This window comes from Mucor mucedo (assembly GCF_025094135.1).
Source record: "Mucor mucedo strain NRRL 3635 chromosome Unknown EV154scaffold_8, whole genome shotgun sequence".
In the NCBI taxonomy this organism is placed as follows: domain Eukaryota; kingdom Fungi; phylum Mucoromycota; class Mucoromycetes; order Mucorales; family Mucoraceae; genus Mucor; species Mucor mucedo.
This window is the reverse complement of record NW_026252292.1, coordinates 343,233-357,483: the sequence shown is the minus strand read 5'-3', so window position 1 is coordinate 357,483 and position 14,251 is coordinate 343,233. Positions and strand designations below refer to the sequence as shown.

The following is a 14,251-nucleotide window of genomic DNA, read 5'->3' as shown; positions in this document are numbered from 1 at the left end:
CGATAATGCCTCTCTTTATACACATTAATCTAATGACGCAATTCCATACCTCCCTTTTATTTTTGGTACAAACATAACATACTAAAATTGCTTTCCATAATTATGGTGGATTGTAAGATATTTGATTGGGGATAAAATTTTCTCTAGAGTTATAACCTGCTCGGTTCTAATAAACGCCGGTCAATAGACACGAATAAAGTGACCAAAGATAAAATATATCAATGGACTAGGAGTACTAATCAATAAAAAAAAATGACTTTTCGATGACGTTTTGTTTTTTCATACGGAAGAAGTCTTGTAAACTTTTCATAATCCTGATACAGAAATTTGTAAACGGATTATTCAGCAAGATTGAGCGGCGGTACTATTCTATAGTTTACATAAATTGGCTTGTTGCCCCAAAAAAACTCAAGATTGGAAATCATACTTGGATAAGAGAAGAAGGAAGCGAATTGGCGTCTAAAATAGCGATAGTTTTGGAGTGAAGTGCTCCTTCGATGTCGTTTGGTGAATAAAAAGCAGCCGTTTATTTCAAAGAACAGATCATTTAAATATTTCTATAGAAAGTGAGTTAAAATTTGGAACACTTTCCTAGTCTTGAAGACGTACCATAAATATTCACTGGGGCGCATGGTCCAAATATCATATCTGGGTCCATAGACTCTTGATTTTTTATATGTTGGGATAATTCTGGTTCTGTTGCCCATGACGGAATTCTCGATTTTGGTTTTTCTGGCACTATCTCGGTTTCAGGTTTTACCTCTACAGACTCTACTTCTTTATGCTCTTGTACGGGTGTCTTTTTTTATAAGAAAAATCAGTAAATAATTTAGCACCTTATACTCTGCATACCTTTTGTGGATTGGCGAGCCGGAGTTTTTTTCTAAATGGCTTCTGTGGCATAACCTCGCTAACTTCAATCGTCGATTTTACTTCAACTAAGGAGTTAAAAGGTCTCTTATTACTAGTATCATAAGATGCATGCTCGGATACACTAGCATTTGGTTTCAAGTTCTTAGAAACGCTTATATCATCTGGATCGGTCTTGTCGTTAGTTTTCATTGTCTTTGCATAATTGGAGGTGGTGGGAGTCATCCTTATTGAATTGTTTACAACGGGTTCATATATAGCTGTAGTTTCGAGAGAAGTGATACTCTTGTGTTGTATGTCCATAGTGATGACAGGTTTGAGGGGAGGCGCGTTACTTTGGGTAATTTTCGATTCGTTTATGGGTATATTTTCATTGTCTGATTTTACATTAATTAGAGGCCGAGATGGACTCTTATCATTGTATTGGATGGGACTTGTGTTGGCGTGCTGTTGTTTTTTTGTTATGGGATTCGGTAGTGTGTTTGTCTTTTCTGAGCTTATGGGGTTTATATTTGTTAATGAATTGTTAAGGCTCGTTTGGATAAAATCTTTAGTTATAACTTTCTCTGGTCCTCTTTTGATAGGACTTTTGACGGCATGCTCTCCTGATTTACGGCTAGAGACAAAGAGTAAGATTTCATCGTCCATTTCTCTTTTGACAACCTGTTCTAGTTCAATTGAGCTACCCTGTAATTCTGATTGTGTGTTTACATCGTTTACCAGCTCTTTCGTATCTCCAATATCCCCAGCTTCTTTGGGATCGTAATTGAGAATGCTATCAAATTCCGGGGCCAGCTGTATCTCTCTTTCTTCCGCGATATCTCGAATTTCATTTGACGATACAGCTCCAATGAACTCACCTGTTTCTGTTCCACTGTCTTCTTGGAATACTGGCTTATTAGACGAGATTTCCTCTGGAACAATTTTTTCGACGAAATCTTCTGGTGTTATCCCGTAATTTTTTCTACACATTTCAGTTTTTGTTGTTGATTTTGATTCACTAAATTCTGAAATGTGTTGGTCTCTTTCGGCTTCCGCATATTTTTCAAGTATTTGGTGTTTTTCGCCCCAAGCTAATATTTGGCTACAGAAGCAAATGTGAATATTACAATCATTTTTGAGCTATGGGTGTCGTACCTAATTGTTGCACATTCAGCAAACCACTTCATGTTTTCTCTGTCCATCTCATTGAATATTTCCACTTCTCTGGCAACAGCTTCCAAAATCGCTTCTTCGTGTTCTTTTGACCAAGTAAAACCTTGTTTATTTGTTTTGTCCATTTGCGATCACAATGTTAGGTAGAAGAAGAGAAAGAAAAAAAAAAAACTTTAATTGACAAATCTTGACGGACTTAAAAACTGAAATGATTACGTAATATTGTGGATGACATTTTATCTTTTTTATCGACTTACAATTTTCAATCAAGGTAACAAAGCTAGTAAAGGAAACACAATGGCTCTATACACATTAACCCTTCCCCTAGTAGGAAAAAATTTATTGGCTGCTTGATGTCTATTGTAACTATCCCCAGCTGGGAGAGGGAATTCGTCATCATGCCTTTTTACTCTGCCTTAAATAACGAATAATGCTTTGTGTTAGATGAATGTGTCTAGTTGTGTCTCAATCTGAATATGTATTAGCGTTCAGTAAAAACAACTTTATGTCAAGTAAGTCTTAATCGCCCATCAATAACTGTAACTGAAACACAGCCGAATTATAATTTTCTACGGTTAACATTTGTTGGAATAACAAGGCCGAAACTTCTTTAGCCTCTTGATGATGCTAAGAACAATTGTCAGAGAATAAAAATATGCTAGCTTTAATTCATTATTAAGCACTTGAATGTTTATTTCATTTACGCCCATAAAACAATAAAATTGACAAACTCATAACATACTCGCTGAACATCTTCACTCCCTCGTCCGATTTATATATTTAAAATAAAAACTAATAAGCGCTATACCTATTTCGCAAAAGAACATGGTATGAATTCTAGCAACGCTGTTAAATTTTTTCTTATCTCGGTCTGACCAATGTATATCGTATTGCACTCTATAACATATGAGCGCATCAGTAATGATCAGTATATGTAACTTATTACACGTAACACAGTCAATTTATAATAAAATAATTTTAAGAAATTGGGATTTGTGGGCCATCTTCGCCGACTTTCTCCTTGTGTTTTTTTTTTCATTCAACCGAATAAGAACGGGATTAACCAAGTCAAGTAGAGAGGCAGGAGAGGTACTACCTTCGCAAGTGATTTCTCGTAACATCTGATCGTGCTCTTTCGTCAACATTGTGATGGTTTCAAAGTCTCCTCCAACGATGCCTGGTGTGATTTTTGAATTAGTCGTTTCCTAAACATGTTTTCCTATAAAAAATAAAGATGTATATATACCCCCAAACTAAAGGAAAAGGTGATCAACAGCATTACAACTACTAATTTCTCCTCAAAATTTTCCAGTATTTCGACCTTTTGTTCCTTATTCATCAAATAAAGACCAGCGGAAGGTGTAGGCGTTGTCCAATGGCATATTGCTTGGTCTATTCACGAAGGAGTTTTAGGAAAGATGACAATTTTACTTACTATAGATGTGGATGAAGTGAACCTTCAATTACTTAAAAGTATCAAAGCTAAAATATTTATACTTTTGGCAAATGTTTTTAACATCATCAAGAGGCCAAACATAGCCTTGTGATGGTCGAAAGAAGCTTTAGCCTTGTTGTTTTCTGCAAATCCTGATGATACCTCGGACAACAATTCTTCGGTACGAATGTTGTTTAACAGGATAATGCCATCTGCATTGTATTTGAGCCCGCTTATCGGTGATACCTAAGTTCGTCAGCTGTACAGTCATAGCTTTTAATTCAACTTCTCCTGTGTCAGTTGTCTTGATGTTCGGCAATTGAGTTTTGGGATGCAGCCGTACTACGTGGCCATTTATGCGAGAAAAAAATATATATCACGTTGCTCTTACGCAGCATCCTTCTTCACACGCTTCGACCTTTTAGGTATTGTTGGTTTAAATTTTCTTGCGGGCTTGATCCATTTATTCCACTTCTGCATGAACAGTGGTATCGGTCCGACACCTGGATAGAAAGTGACATTGAACTTTCGATTTTTTATGTACTGGTTGCATCCTTGCAATAAAGGATCAATTATAAAGAAGTGCAAGCAACTTTTGGATGATGATAATGTGGATAACACGCCATTTTAGAGATCAGAACTACAGAAGTGGTTATTTTCTTACATAAAGAATACTTGAGTGTTAATACAACTTACAAGATATTTAAAATGCATATAATCTTTTTTTTGTGCGACTAGATCAGCTATAATATGACAATCTTGGAACTTGCCACCTTATAATCCCAGTCTTCTTTGCCCATTGTATGGACCTTTATACTTGATTCCCCCAATTTGGTAGTTTATTAAACACACTTGCGGTTTCCATCACGACGTTCCGAACTACAAGTGGTAGGTTGTGGCGTCATTTAATATTTGTGTTGTTCTTAGCATGTTCTGATTCAACTTACGGTATTAAGAACGTCATACAGTAGTTGCTTGAAGTTACGGTTCGCCAGTTGTGTTGTGTTATCATGGACTTGATCATTGAGTTCTCGATAAAAGTCCAATAGGAATAATGGTCTCCGAAGGACTCTTTTTCCACACCAAATAACATTGTGCGATCCTGGGCTAAAAATCAAACGATAAACTTTTTTTTTCATTAAATACATATATAGGTAATATGAAACTAATGAAACCTTAAGGGTGGCAAGAATTTTGATTCTCTTACAGTCTGCAAAAGGTTTTTCCAAGACTCCCACAGTGTAGTCCCTGATATTTACGGTCTAAGCACAGCTGAATACAGTGAGTAAAATATGACGTAGGTGCGTCAAGAATTGTCCAAGCTTCATTATATTATGTAAGCAAAAGAAACCTTTATTAGATTTTCGTGGATACGATCTGTATCGAGGCCAACTATAATAATATCTTACATGCTATAATACGCCTACTAAGTAATAATCTGACTGGTAACATTCAAGCTCAAAGGAAATAATCAGCTCTGTAATTATCAAAGCGGGAATTTGCAGTGCGATCAAATTAAAATGATCAAAATTCAAAAGGATGTGTTCCACCTCCAGTATTCAAGCACGCCAAGTTATTTAGTAGACGTCAAAGACCGAATTAAGGTTCATATACTGTATATGTATATATTACATCGTTAGGTCACATTGATCGATAGATTAATGTCAACAATACCTAAACTACAAATCTCACTATTATAAAATACCAGCATATCTATAACAGCTATTGCATATGATGATCCATCTCCTTGAAAACAGACTATACTTTTAGCGGTGAAATTAAATATATACTTTTTGCCACTCAGCGACTTGCGGCCATCAAAGTTTATTGGTAGGAAATAACCTTTTTTTTTTTTAAAAAAAAAAAAAAAAAAAAATCAACAAATGGGGAGAAGCTTTGCTTTACAAGATCAGACAAGACTTTTTAGATTGTGTAACACAGTTTGTGGATGTTTAAAAAAATGAATGCTTTTTATAGGTAAAAAAAAGAGGATTGATACGAAGTAAAATGAAAGCTAAATGATAATATTACAATAGGGCCTTTTGGTAAGGGGTGGCCCACATCCCCTTTTTATAAAAAAGATAATCTAATTCTTGTAAAAGACAACATCACCATCATCTTCGACGAAACGACAAGCCTTCCAACAGTTCCATAATGCAATAGCAATAGGGGTATCATCGCTTTGATAGTGCTTACCAAGAGCCTTCTTAATATGAACAGTTGCTTCCTCAGCATGATAATGAGGCATAGTTGAGAAGAAATGATGAGCGACATGAGTATCGGCGATATGATGATGGAAATGGTTGATAAGGAAACCGAAAGAACGATCGACAGTAAGAGCAGCACCACGTTGGAAGTTCCAAACGTTGTCACGGTAATGGGGGACTTTAGGGTCAGTGTGTTGCAAGTAAGTGATCAAGACAAGCCAAAAGTTAACACCCAAGTAAGGAATAACGTAGTACTTGATAACAGCAATAGAACCGAAAACTTGTCCACAATAAGCTAAAAGACTGATCATGGCACCAATACCGATCACTGAAGAAACAACATCCCAATATTGACTTGCTTCGAAAATACCACAGTTAGGATTGAAATGACTAGCTCCACCGGGATATTCTTGACCGGTAGTGTGCTTGATAAGATAGGCAGGCCATCCAAATACTAACATTTCAAACAAACCGTAGAGAGTCATAATAGGACTTTCATGGAACATATCGTGAGGTCCATCAGCTTGAGGATCTTGATCGCGGGGAGGCAAACCAGACTTTGAACGTAAAGCGGGAATATGAACCTAGAAAATTCGAATTAAAATCGAATGTCCATACAAAAAATAAAATAAAAAAAAACTTACTTGATCTTTAACCATGTGTCCGTTGCTTTTGTGATGCTTAGAGTGAGATAATTTCCATGAATGATAAGGAGTTAAAAGAGCAGTATGAAGTACGAATCCTACACCGTTGTTGATAGCCTAATGCACACAAATTAACATTTAGTACTACATACAAAATAAAGATAAACAAATGAAGATAAATACCTTTGAAGGACTGAAAGCTTGGTGACCACATTCATGACCAATGATCCAGACACCGAAACCGACGATACTTTGAGCGATCCAATATAAAGGCCATAAGGCAACACGAGCGTAAATGTTGGGAATAGTATCAATGTATGAAGCCATAAGAGCTAAAGCACTGACAAAGACAGCATCGTGAAGGACGTAGGTGAATGATTTGAAGGTATCACGACGGAAACAGTGAGCAGGGATAGCATCACGAATTTCCTTGATAGTAAAGGTAGGAATTTCCCAATTTCTTTCGATGGCCTCATCAATGTTGGGCTTGACCGGGTCAACAACAGACTTTCTTTGTGTTGCCATTTTTTGTGAAAAGAATAATGTAACCAAAGAAAAAGGAGGGAGGAAAAAATCAACTTCTTTTTTTAGATGGCAGTGCTTTTATACAGGGGGACAATCAAAAGAAGGATCGAATTAAAAAAGAGGAGCGGCCATATAAATTAAATTGAGACGAATACAAAGGAACCACCCAGATCAAGCTTAGAGGGAATCATCTATTTTATTTAATTGGAGTACATGAATTCTGGGTTAATTGATGGAGGATTCATGTTTCTGCTGATTTTCTTTTCTGTTTGTCTCTTCTTTTACCTCTTGATCCGTCACATCTTGACCAATGATAATTTTTTTTTGCTTGATTTAGACGCCGTCAAGGTAACGAAAAAAAAATTTTTTTTTGTCAGAAAACAGGTACACAACAATTTGTCTTTCCGCGAATTCTTTCCCTAATCAATTGAAGGGGTTTCAAAATACTATATTGAATTCGAAAAAAAATAAGAACAATTGAGCCAAAGATTGTCGAAGGACTGGTAACACAGAAAAGGGAACTGTACGTACCGCATAATGATAGGTCCGGCGTGTACACAATACTTCTGCTAATCTCGGTTTACTGAAAAAGAGGGGGTAAGAAGAAAGGGATGCATTTAAACATCTATCCCATCGTCGGAATCTATCACATGGCCCATTCTAGCGCCCAAATAAAGAAAAAAGAAAGTGTCCCTATTATTTGACATGTGAATTACAGCAACCGTAGCACCCAATGTTATTTATTTTGGCCAAAACAAACATTATACTCATTAAGGAAACGACTCACTCCTTAAACATCTCCACTCACTTATTTGATTCAAGGGTCATTCTAGATTAAAAGAACATGTCTTTTTTTTTTCACAGGACATTAAAACCTGATTTCATGAGCTAAAAAACTATCGTGTTACTTGAAGTTTCTTTTATAAAAAAATCTGGGCATGCGTCGGACACACAGACGCTCTCTTTTCCCATTTGACAATTAAAATGGTTCCGAGAACACAAGATGAGATTGCATCCATTTACGCTGGTTGCGTATAAAACGTGATTCTTTTTATTATTTTTTATATTGACAATGAACCACGGCTCCCCCACCACACCATTCTTTCCTTTTAACACAATCGAAGCTTGATTTAGATTTTTTGATTTTTTTTTAATCTATTAGCATGATCTATTTGGAGTTTGTCTATTTTTACTTAGCCACTGCACTCACGATATAACGTGAAAGTAGTAATCGCATTAGCTATGTAACTATGGTAACTGTGCCTTTTCAAATACATTCTGGTTATGGCAAGTAGATTTTAAATGTACTCTCGCCACAAGTCATAGCATACATGTTATGGACTAATTTTATGATCATTGATATAAAGTTGTTGTGCATAGAACCAAGAACGCTAGCTGTACCACAGAAAAAAAAAAGTTAAAACATGTCTGTACAACGTTTAACTGAGAATGACTAAAAAAAACAAAGAATAGAAAATGCATTTTATTACTACACGAAAATACTTAATTTTTATAAAAGACAACATCCCCTTCATCTTCAACAAAACGACATTGTGTCCACACTTTCCATAAAGCCAGTGGTACAGGTGTATTGTCATACATGTAATGCTTACCCAAGGCCTTTTTGATATGAAGAGTAGCTTCTTGAGCATGATAGTGAGGCATCATGGAAAAGAAATGATGTACAACATGTGTATCCGCAATATGATGATGTAAATGGTTTAAGAGAAATCCATATGACCTATCCATCGTCAATGCAGCCCCACGCTGAAAACTCCAGACATTGTCTCGATACCGTGGTAGTTTAGGATCGGTGTGTTGTAGATACGTGACCAGAACCAGCAAGCCGTTGACTCCCAAATAAGGTAAAACATAATATCGGATGACAGCAAGTGATCCAAAGGATTGTCCACATCCTATTAAAAGTCCGATCATTGCCACAATACCAATGATGGATCCCACCACCTTTCGAAATTGGCTCTTTTCGAAAATATCGCAGTTGGGGTTGAAATGCGATTTCCAGCCACCTGTTTTGTGTCCTGTTTCATGCGTTAAAAGATACACCGGCCATCCAATAATATGGATTCGAATTAGGCATAAGAGCGTCTTGATCGGCGTCTCATCAAAGTGGTCATGCGGTCCATCTGCTTGAGGATCTTTATCAAGGGCAGGTAAACCTACTTCAGATCTAGTGGGTGGAATATGCGCCTATATGTTCACAGTAGAGTAAATTAAACAGTGTATATGAATTATATGCGAGAAAAGTATATACCTGATCTTTTGTCATATGTCCCAGACCTTTATGATGTTTAGAATGAGAAAATCTCCATGAATGATAGGGTGTTAGTAACGCAGTGTGAAGCACAAATCCTACGCTATGATTAATGGCCTATAATTGTACCCATGTTTTAGTCTAGGATACAAGGTATATAGATTTTGGAAATTACCTTGGACGGACTGAAAGCTTGATGACCACATTCATGACCTAAGACCCAAGCGCCGAACGCGACATTGCTTTGTGCAATCCAATACATTATCCACAGGGAGCTGCGCACAATGACAGACTTGAATGTGTCAATATAGCTAGCAAGTATCCCTAATAAAACAATCAATGCAATATCATGAAAGAGATAGCTTAGGGACCTCTGTGTATCACGCCGAAAGCAGTGGGATGGGATGGCATCGCGGATTTCTTTTATTGTAAATGTTGGAAACTCCCAATTCCTTTCAATGGCTTCATCAATGTTTATTTGCTTTGAACCAGCAATAGCATGTAGTTTCCCTTCTGTTATCATGTTTAATATGAGTGAATAATAAAAAAAGAGAGAGAAAAAAAAAGAAGGACTTAGTGGGATTTCGTTTATATATCCTAATTATATGGTACCACAGCAGGGTTAGATAAAAAAGGGATAAAATCAAGGTGGTCGCTTAAAGACACACGTACATAACATGTATAAAAGTGGCAAAAGCTTTTAATGCAGAATAACCTTTTTGAATAACAAATGGTTAATACATTAAACGAAATGTCACTTTCTCTCATAATCTTTGGAACTGAAAGAGTGCTTCATGAGAAGAAGAATACATCTTGACAAAATGATTATTACATGCATTGGTATAAGTTCCATTTCTCAGTATGATCAAATGACAATGCAACCTATGCAAAAACAAAAAAGAAAAATGGATATATATGCTATGCTTATTGACCTGTGTGTAGACATGATGTGCAGCGCTCACTCAATATGCGGGAAGCGCACCACCTCATACTAAGTACTGGTTCAAAATCGTTTGGAAGGTATCTATCGCATATTTGTTTAGTGATCTAGTGATAATGCATTAAAAAAAAAAGATTGTACCAGAACCATTCCAAGCTAAAGTAATAGTATCTGTTTGTATGCACCACGCCAGAGCTTTATAATACAAACATCTACTATTCTATGTCAAAATACGACATTTATAATATTTTTAAAAAAAGTGGCGCATGTCAGCACATTTGACTGATATCAAAAGTAATCGGTTTCATCTGTTTCCCCCTTTATATTTCCTTTAATTTTTCCCTGGCCGTTCTTATTGATACTGTAGTCGACCTGCATATTTAATGTATCTCCTTCTACCCGGTAAAATCCATATCCCAATACCTGTAGAATAGTGTCTTAATCCTAAATTCATCAATAAGGTACGAGCGGTCACACAGAATCTCGATTTAAAAAAAGAAAAAGAAAGGTGGGGCCACCCAGCCGAAGAGAGAGAAAGAGAGACCCTATCTGCGTTTCATGTCTTTTCGTTTGCTTAGATCCACTAGACTGGGTTTTCAACCTGCTCGTTTTCGACACACACCAAAGCATATTGCTCGATTAACAACCTCCATACCACCTAATGATAAACCCACCGAAAAACCAGTACCTGACAATAGCCCTTTTAAACATTTGCAAGATGCGTCTGTCGAAAAGACTTTAGCTGCTACCAAAGCTTATTTCGATAAGGTCCAATTAGACTTGAAACCTCGTTTAGAACCTTACATTACCAAAATCAATCATGCTTCTGAACAATTGAAACGACTCACGAGCGATGTGAGTGATTCCAAAGAAGCTTTACGAAGAGCCAGTCGTGCCATGAATGAATTAACAGGTTATGACCAAATCGATGCTGTCAAACAAAAGGTCAACAACCAAGGTAAGGGGCAAAAAAAAGGGGGGATGTTAGATGCCTTTAAACTTATATGAATTTAGCCCAACTCTTTGAAAGCACTCGAGATCAAGTGCAGGAAGCTAAAAGAAATTACGAGCAAGCTATTGAGACACGTTCGAGTACACAAAGAGGCATTAATGAGCTTTTACAACGTAAGCATTTATGGACAGGCGATGATGTCACTCAATTCACCGAGCTCTATCGACTTGAACATGCGCATTCACAGGCCGAGATGCAAGCCAAAGAAGCGTACCAAATGTGTGAAAAGAAAATGGATCGAGAGTATATGGAATTGGCCCGTTCGATTATGGAAAGATACCACGAGGAACAATTATGGAGTGATAAAATTCGTAGCGTCAGTACTTATGGTACCTGGGCTCTCATGGTGGTCAATTTATTATTATTCGTCGCTGTTCAAACCGTATTTGAACCTAGAAAACGAAAGAGACTCACGGATCGTTTTGAGGAACTTTTGGTCTCCAAGGTGGATGAGGAGGAAGAGAAGTTTAAGCATGTCTTTCAGTCACTGGATGATAAGGACAAACTATTGATGCAGCAGCAGGTCGCTGTCATGGAGACGTTGAATTCGTTGGCTGAACACCCCTTGTTTGACCCAGAGACTGTTCAAGCGTTGAAAGCATCCTCACAACAAAGGGAAAATATATTCCCTGTACCAATAGCTCCTGTTCTTTCGGACCTAGCAATGCAAGACGAGACTCCTGTGCCATCACAGCCCGAAGCTGTTACACAAACCGAAGGGGAGTTAACAGCAATACCAGAATCACCGTCCCACCCAAATGCTGCATCGGCGCCAGAAATAGCATCAATGCCGGAGACAACATCACTACCAGAAGCAGGAACTTTGCCAGAATCCAGCAAAGTGCAAACTGCTATAATCAAAAAGACAAATGAGGTTAAATTAGACAATGAGGAGCTGCGTAAACTTTTATTATTAACAGCAGCGAATTTTGACGAAGCGCCATTTTACAAAGAAAAGAAAAAGGAGGAACAAGTGATATTAAGCAAACGAGATCTTGTTTTGTATTCTATAGAAAGTGCAGTTGCTGGTGGATTAGTGACAGCACTTGCGGTTTATTTTTCTAGATAATTTGAGGGACATTTAAAGATTGTTCTACTTTAAGCAATAAAGCATCAGATTGGCTGACCAACGCCTTAAAGTGATTTAAAGTGGTAGCAGATCGAAACACGGATTGTTCTAATTTATCCTTCTCTTCTTTCTTTTCAGCAATCATTTGCTTGACACGGAACAAAATTTCGGTTTGTTTGGCTTCCAAGACATGTTCAACAGCCTGGGTGATACGATGTGTTTGGTTGTCAACGAGGTTCTCGTTTTTCACAGCGGTTTGGAATTTGGCCTTTAAATTGGTTTGAAGGGCATGAGGGATGACAGAGACGAAAGAATAAGCTGTCCAACCTAGGCCTAACATACCCACTGTAGATAAGGTGAATGTCGCAAAACGATGTGATGAGTTTGTGTTAAGGGGGTTGATATAACGTGATACCAAAGACCAAGCAATGTCTTTGATATTGATGGCCTTCAAAAATACGGTTGTAGCGCTCACAGTAGCTAAAGCTGATATAGCAATCTTTTTATCATCAACAATCTTTCGATTTAATAACAAATCTCTCGCTTCTATCTTGATATGGATGGGTCGATGACTTTTACTGGTCATGATATTTTCATGGATTTTGGTGGTGATATCTGTGTTCAATTGACGGGTTGATTCATTCATTGCCTGCATGGCATGGATAGCTTCTTGACTGGCTTGTTGTTCGACCTTTTCCAGGTTTGCTTCTAATCTGGATGAAAGAGAGTCGACGATATCTTGTGCGTATTGCCAGGTTAGTAATAAACCCGGGTATTGGATAGATTGAATACATGTATCCAGTTCCCCATCACGCGTGATGCTCTCCAAGGAGGTAGTTACATTTGCTTGTATGTGGGTCATGGTAGATTCTTTTAATGCGGTCACCTCCTTCTCTGTGGCAGCAGCAGCTTGAACCAAATCCGTGTAAGTGGATAAGAATTCGGATTCCAAAGCCGAAGCTTTCTCAAACTTTTCAGTGGAGCTCGATTCGTTTGTTGTGGAAATGAAATAAATATCGCGCAATACATTTGTCAGGTAGGTGTTTGCGGGTAATAATTTTGAGCTGATACGGTTGTTTAAAACAAAGGCACGTAATTTCTGTTCGAGCTTGACAAAATCGGGTGAATTGGCTTCATTTTCGGCACTGACGAAATGAATTAAATGATCAGCTTGTTCATAGGTAACTGGGGATAATTGTTTGATTTGCTCCAGAATCAATCTTTTACAGCGGTCCTTATCACGGATGTTGTCAAATCGATTGACGACAATAAAGATGTGTGTTTTTTCATTAGCAGCATTCCATAAAAATTCCTTGCCTGATAAAGTAAAATGATTTTCAGCACTGACGACAAAGACGACGACATCAATTTCTTCTTCACGAGCAAATACGGCGGTTGTTTTGACGGAATCTGTGTTTAATCCTGGTGAATCAATCAATGCAATATCCACAAGTCCGTTATACAGTAAAGATTGCTCGGTTAAATTTTCGTTTCTCGAGGTGTAGATCTTCAGCATTTTATAGTGTTGTTCTTCGGAGGTAAGTAAGTTGTAAAGATGACGTAATTCCAAAGGATGATATGTGTCTTCATTTTGCTTGTCATAAATTGTTACGTCTTTAATAGCATGGACTGTTGTTGGCATGTCTTGATTGGGAGAAAAGGAGACGACTTCACAAAAGATGGAGGTGCAAGGTTGCTGATCGACAGGCAAGATGTCACCCTTTAATAAGGCATTGACTAAAGTTGATTTACCAGAATTCAAATCGCCAGTGACCAATACTTTGGAAGAAGTGTCCGAGACTCTTTCAGATAAGTGGTCCAAATGATGGATACAGTCTGATAATTTAGTATGCAAGACTTGCATAGAATCTGTCAAGTTGTCGTCAATTTTAAATAGATTTAAACCACCTCTTGGACAATATATATCTTCGATTTCTTTGACTTTATTCACAAGCCCCTTGACACTCGAGATGTCTGACAATACTTGCTGACAATTATCACTGTACAGTCTTTGTTGTTCCATGTCTTGCATTTCTTCTTCCATTATTTATTATTTAATTAAGAGAGGAAAAATTATAATTATTTTTATTTTTTTATTTTACCAGGGACAGAGAAAATTAGC

The 14,251-nt window shown here is 37.3% G+C and overlaps 6 protein-coding genes across 6 annotated transcripts; 1 reads left to right on the top strand and 5 right to left on the bottom strand.

Moving 5' to 3' along the window:
• Positions 1-427: 427 nt before the first annotated feature.
• Positions 428-2,164, bottom strand: EV154DRAFT_494222 (uncharacterized protein). Its single transcript, XM_051599877.1, has 3 exons — positions 2,008-2,164; positions 610-1,954; positions 428-557 (listed from the first exon to the last, which is right to left on the bottom strand). Exons 1-2 carry the CDS (start codon positions 2,148-2,150, stop codon positions 838-840), a joined length of 1,260 nt encoding a protein of 419 aa, XP_051462344.1. The 5' UTR covers positions 2,151-2,164; the 3' UTR covers positions 428-557; positions 610-837.
• Positions 2,165-2,544: 380 nt separating this feature from the next.
• On the bottom strand, positions 2,545-4,553 carry EV154DRAFT_558990 (uncharacterized protein; the record flags this gene model as incomplete). The annotated part of the gene is made up of 5 exons (XM_051605519.1): positions 2,545-2,652; positions 3,090-3,230; positions 3,308-3,417; positions 3,493-3,706; positions 4,446-4,553. 5 exons carry the CDS (start codon positions 4,551-4,553, stop codon positions 2,545-2,547), a joined length of 681 nt encoding a protein of 226 aa, XP_051462343.1.
• An 848-nt stretch (positions 4,554-5,401) lies between these two features.
• Positions 5,402-7,155, bottom strand: EV154DRAFT_299092 (delta-12-fatty acid desaturase). Its single transcript, XM_051594849.1, has 4 exons — positions 7,122-7,155; positions 6,495-7,027; positions 6,312-6,428; positions 5,402-6,251 (listed from the first exon to the last, which is right to left on the bottom strand). The coding sequence occupies exons 2-4, from the start codon at positions 6,834-6,836 to the stop codon at positions 5,547-5,549; spliced, it is 1,164 nt and encodes a 387-aa protein (XP_051462342.1). The 5' UTR covers positions 6,837-7,027; positions 7,122-7,155; the 3' UTR covers positions 5,402-5,546.
• A 1,078-nt stretch (positions 7,156-8,233) lies between these two features.
• EV154DRAFT_299077 (delta-12-fatty acid desaturase) lies at positions 8,234-9,766 on the bottom strand. The gene is made up of 3 exons (XM_051594848.1): positions 9,284-9,766; positions 9,109-9,225; positions 8,234-9,044 (listed from the first exon to the last, which is right to left on the bottom strand). The coding sequence occupies exons 1-3, from the start codon at positions 9,629-9,631 to the stop codon at positions 8,340-8,342; spliced, it is 1,170 nt and encodes a 389-aa protein (XP_051462341.1). The 5' UTR covers positions 9,632-9,766; the 3' UTR covers positions 8,234-8,339.
• Positions 9,767-10,606: 840 nt separating this feature from the next.
• On the top strand, positions 10,607-11,487 carry EV154DRAFT_412598 (Mdm33 family-domain-containing protein; the record flags this gene model as incomplete). Its single annotated transcript, XM_051595518.1, has 2 exons — positions 10,607-11,006; positions 11,063-11,487. Coding segments are annotated over 2 exons (825 nt in total), but the record flags the coding sequence as incomplete, so codon positions are not given.
• Positions 11,488-12,121: 634 nt separating this feature from the next.
• On the bottom strand, positions 12,122-14,173 carry EV154DRAFT_558986 (P-loop containing nucleoside triphosphate hydrolase protein; the record flags this gene model as incomplete). Its single annotated transcript, XM_051605518.1, has 1 exon — positions 12,122-14,173. The coding sequence occupies one exon, from the start codon at positions 14,171-14,173 to the stop codon at positions 12,122-12,124; it is 2,052 nt and encodes a 683-aa protein (XP_051462339.1).
• Positions 14,174-14,251: the final 78 nt, after the last annotated feature.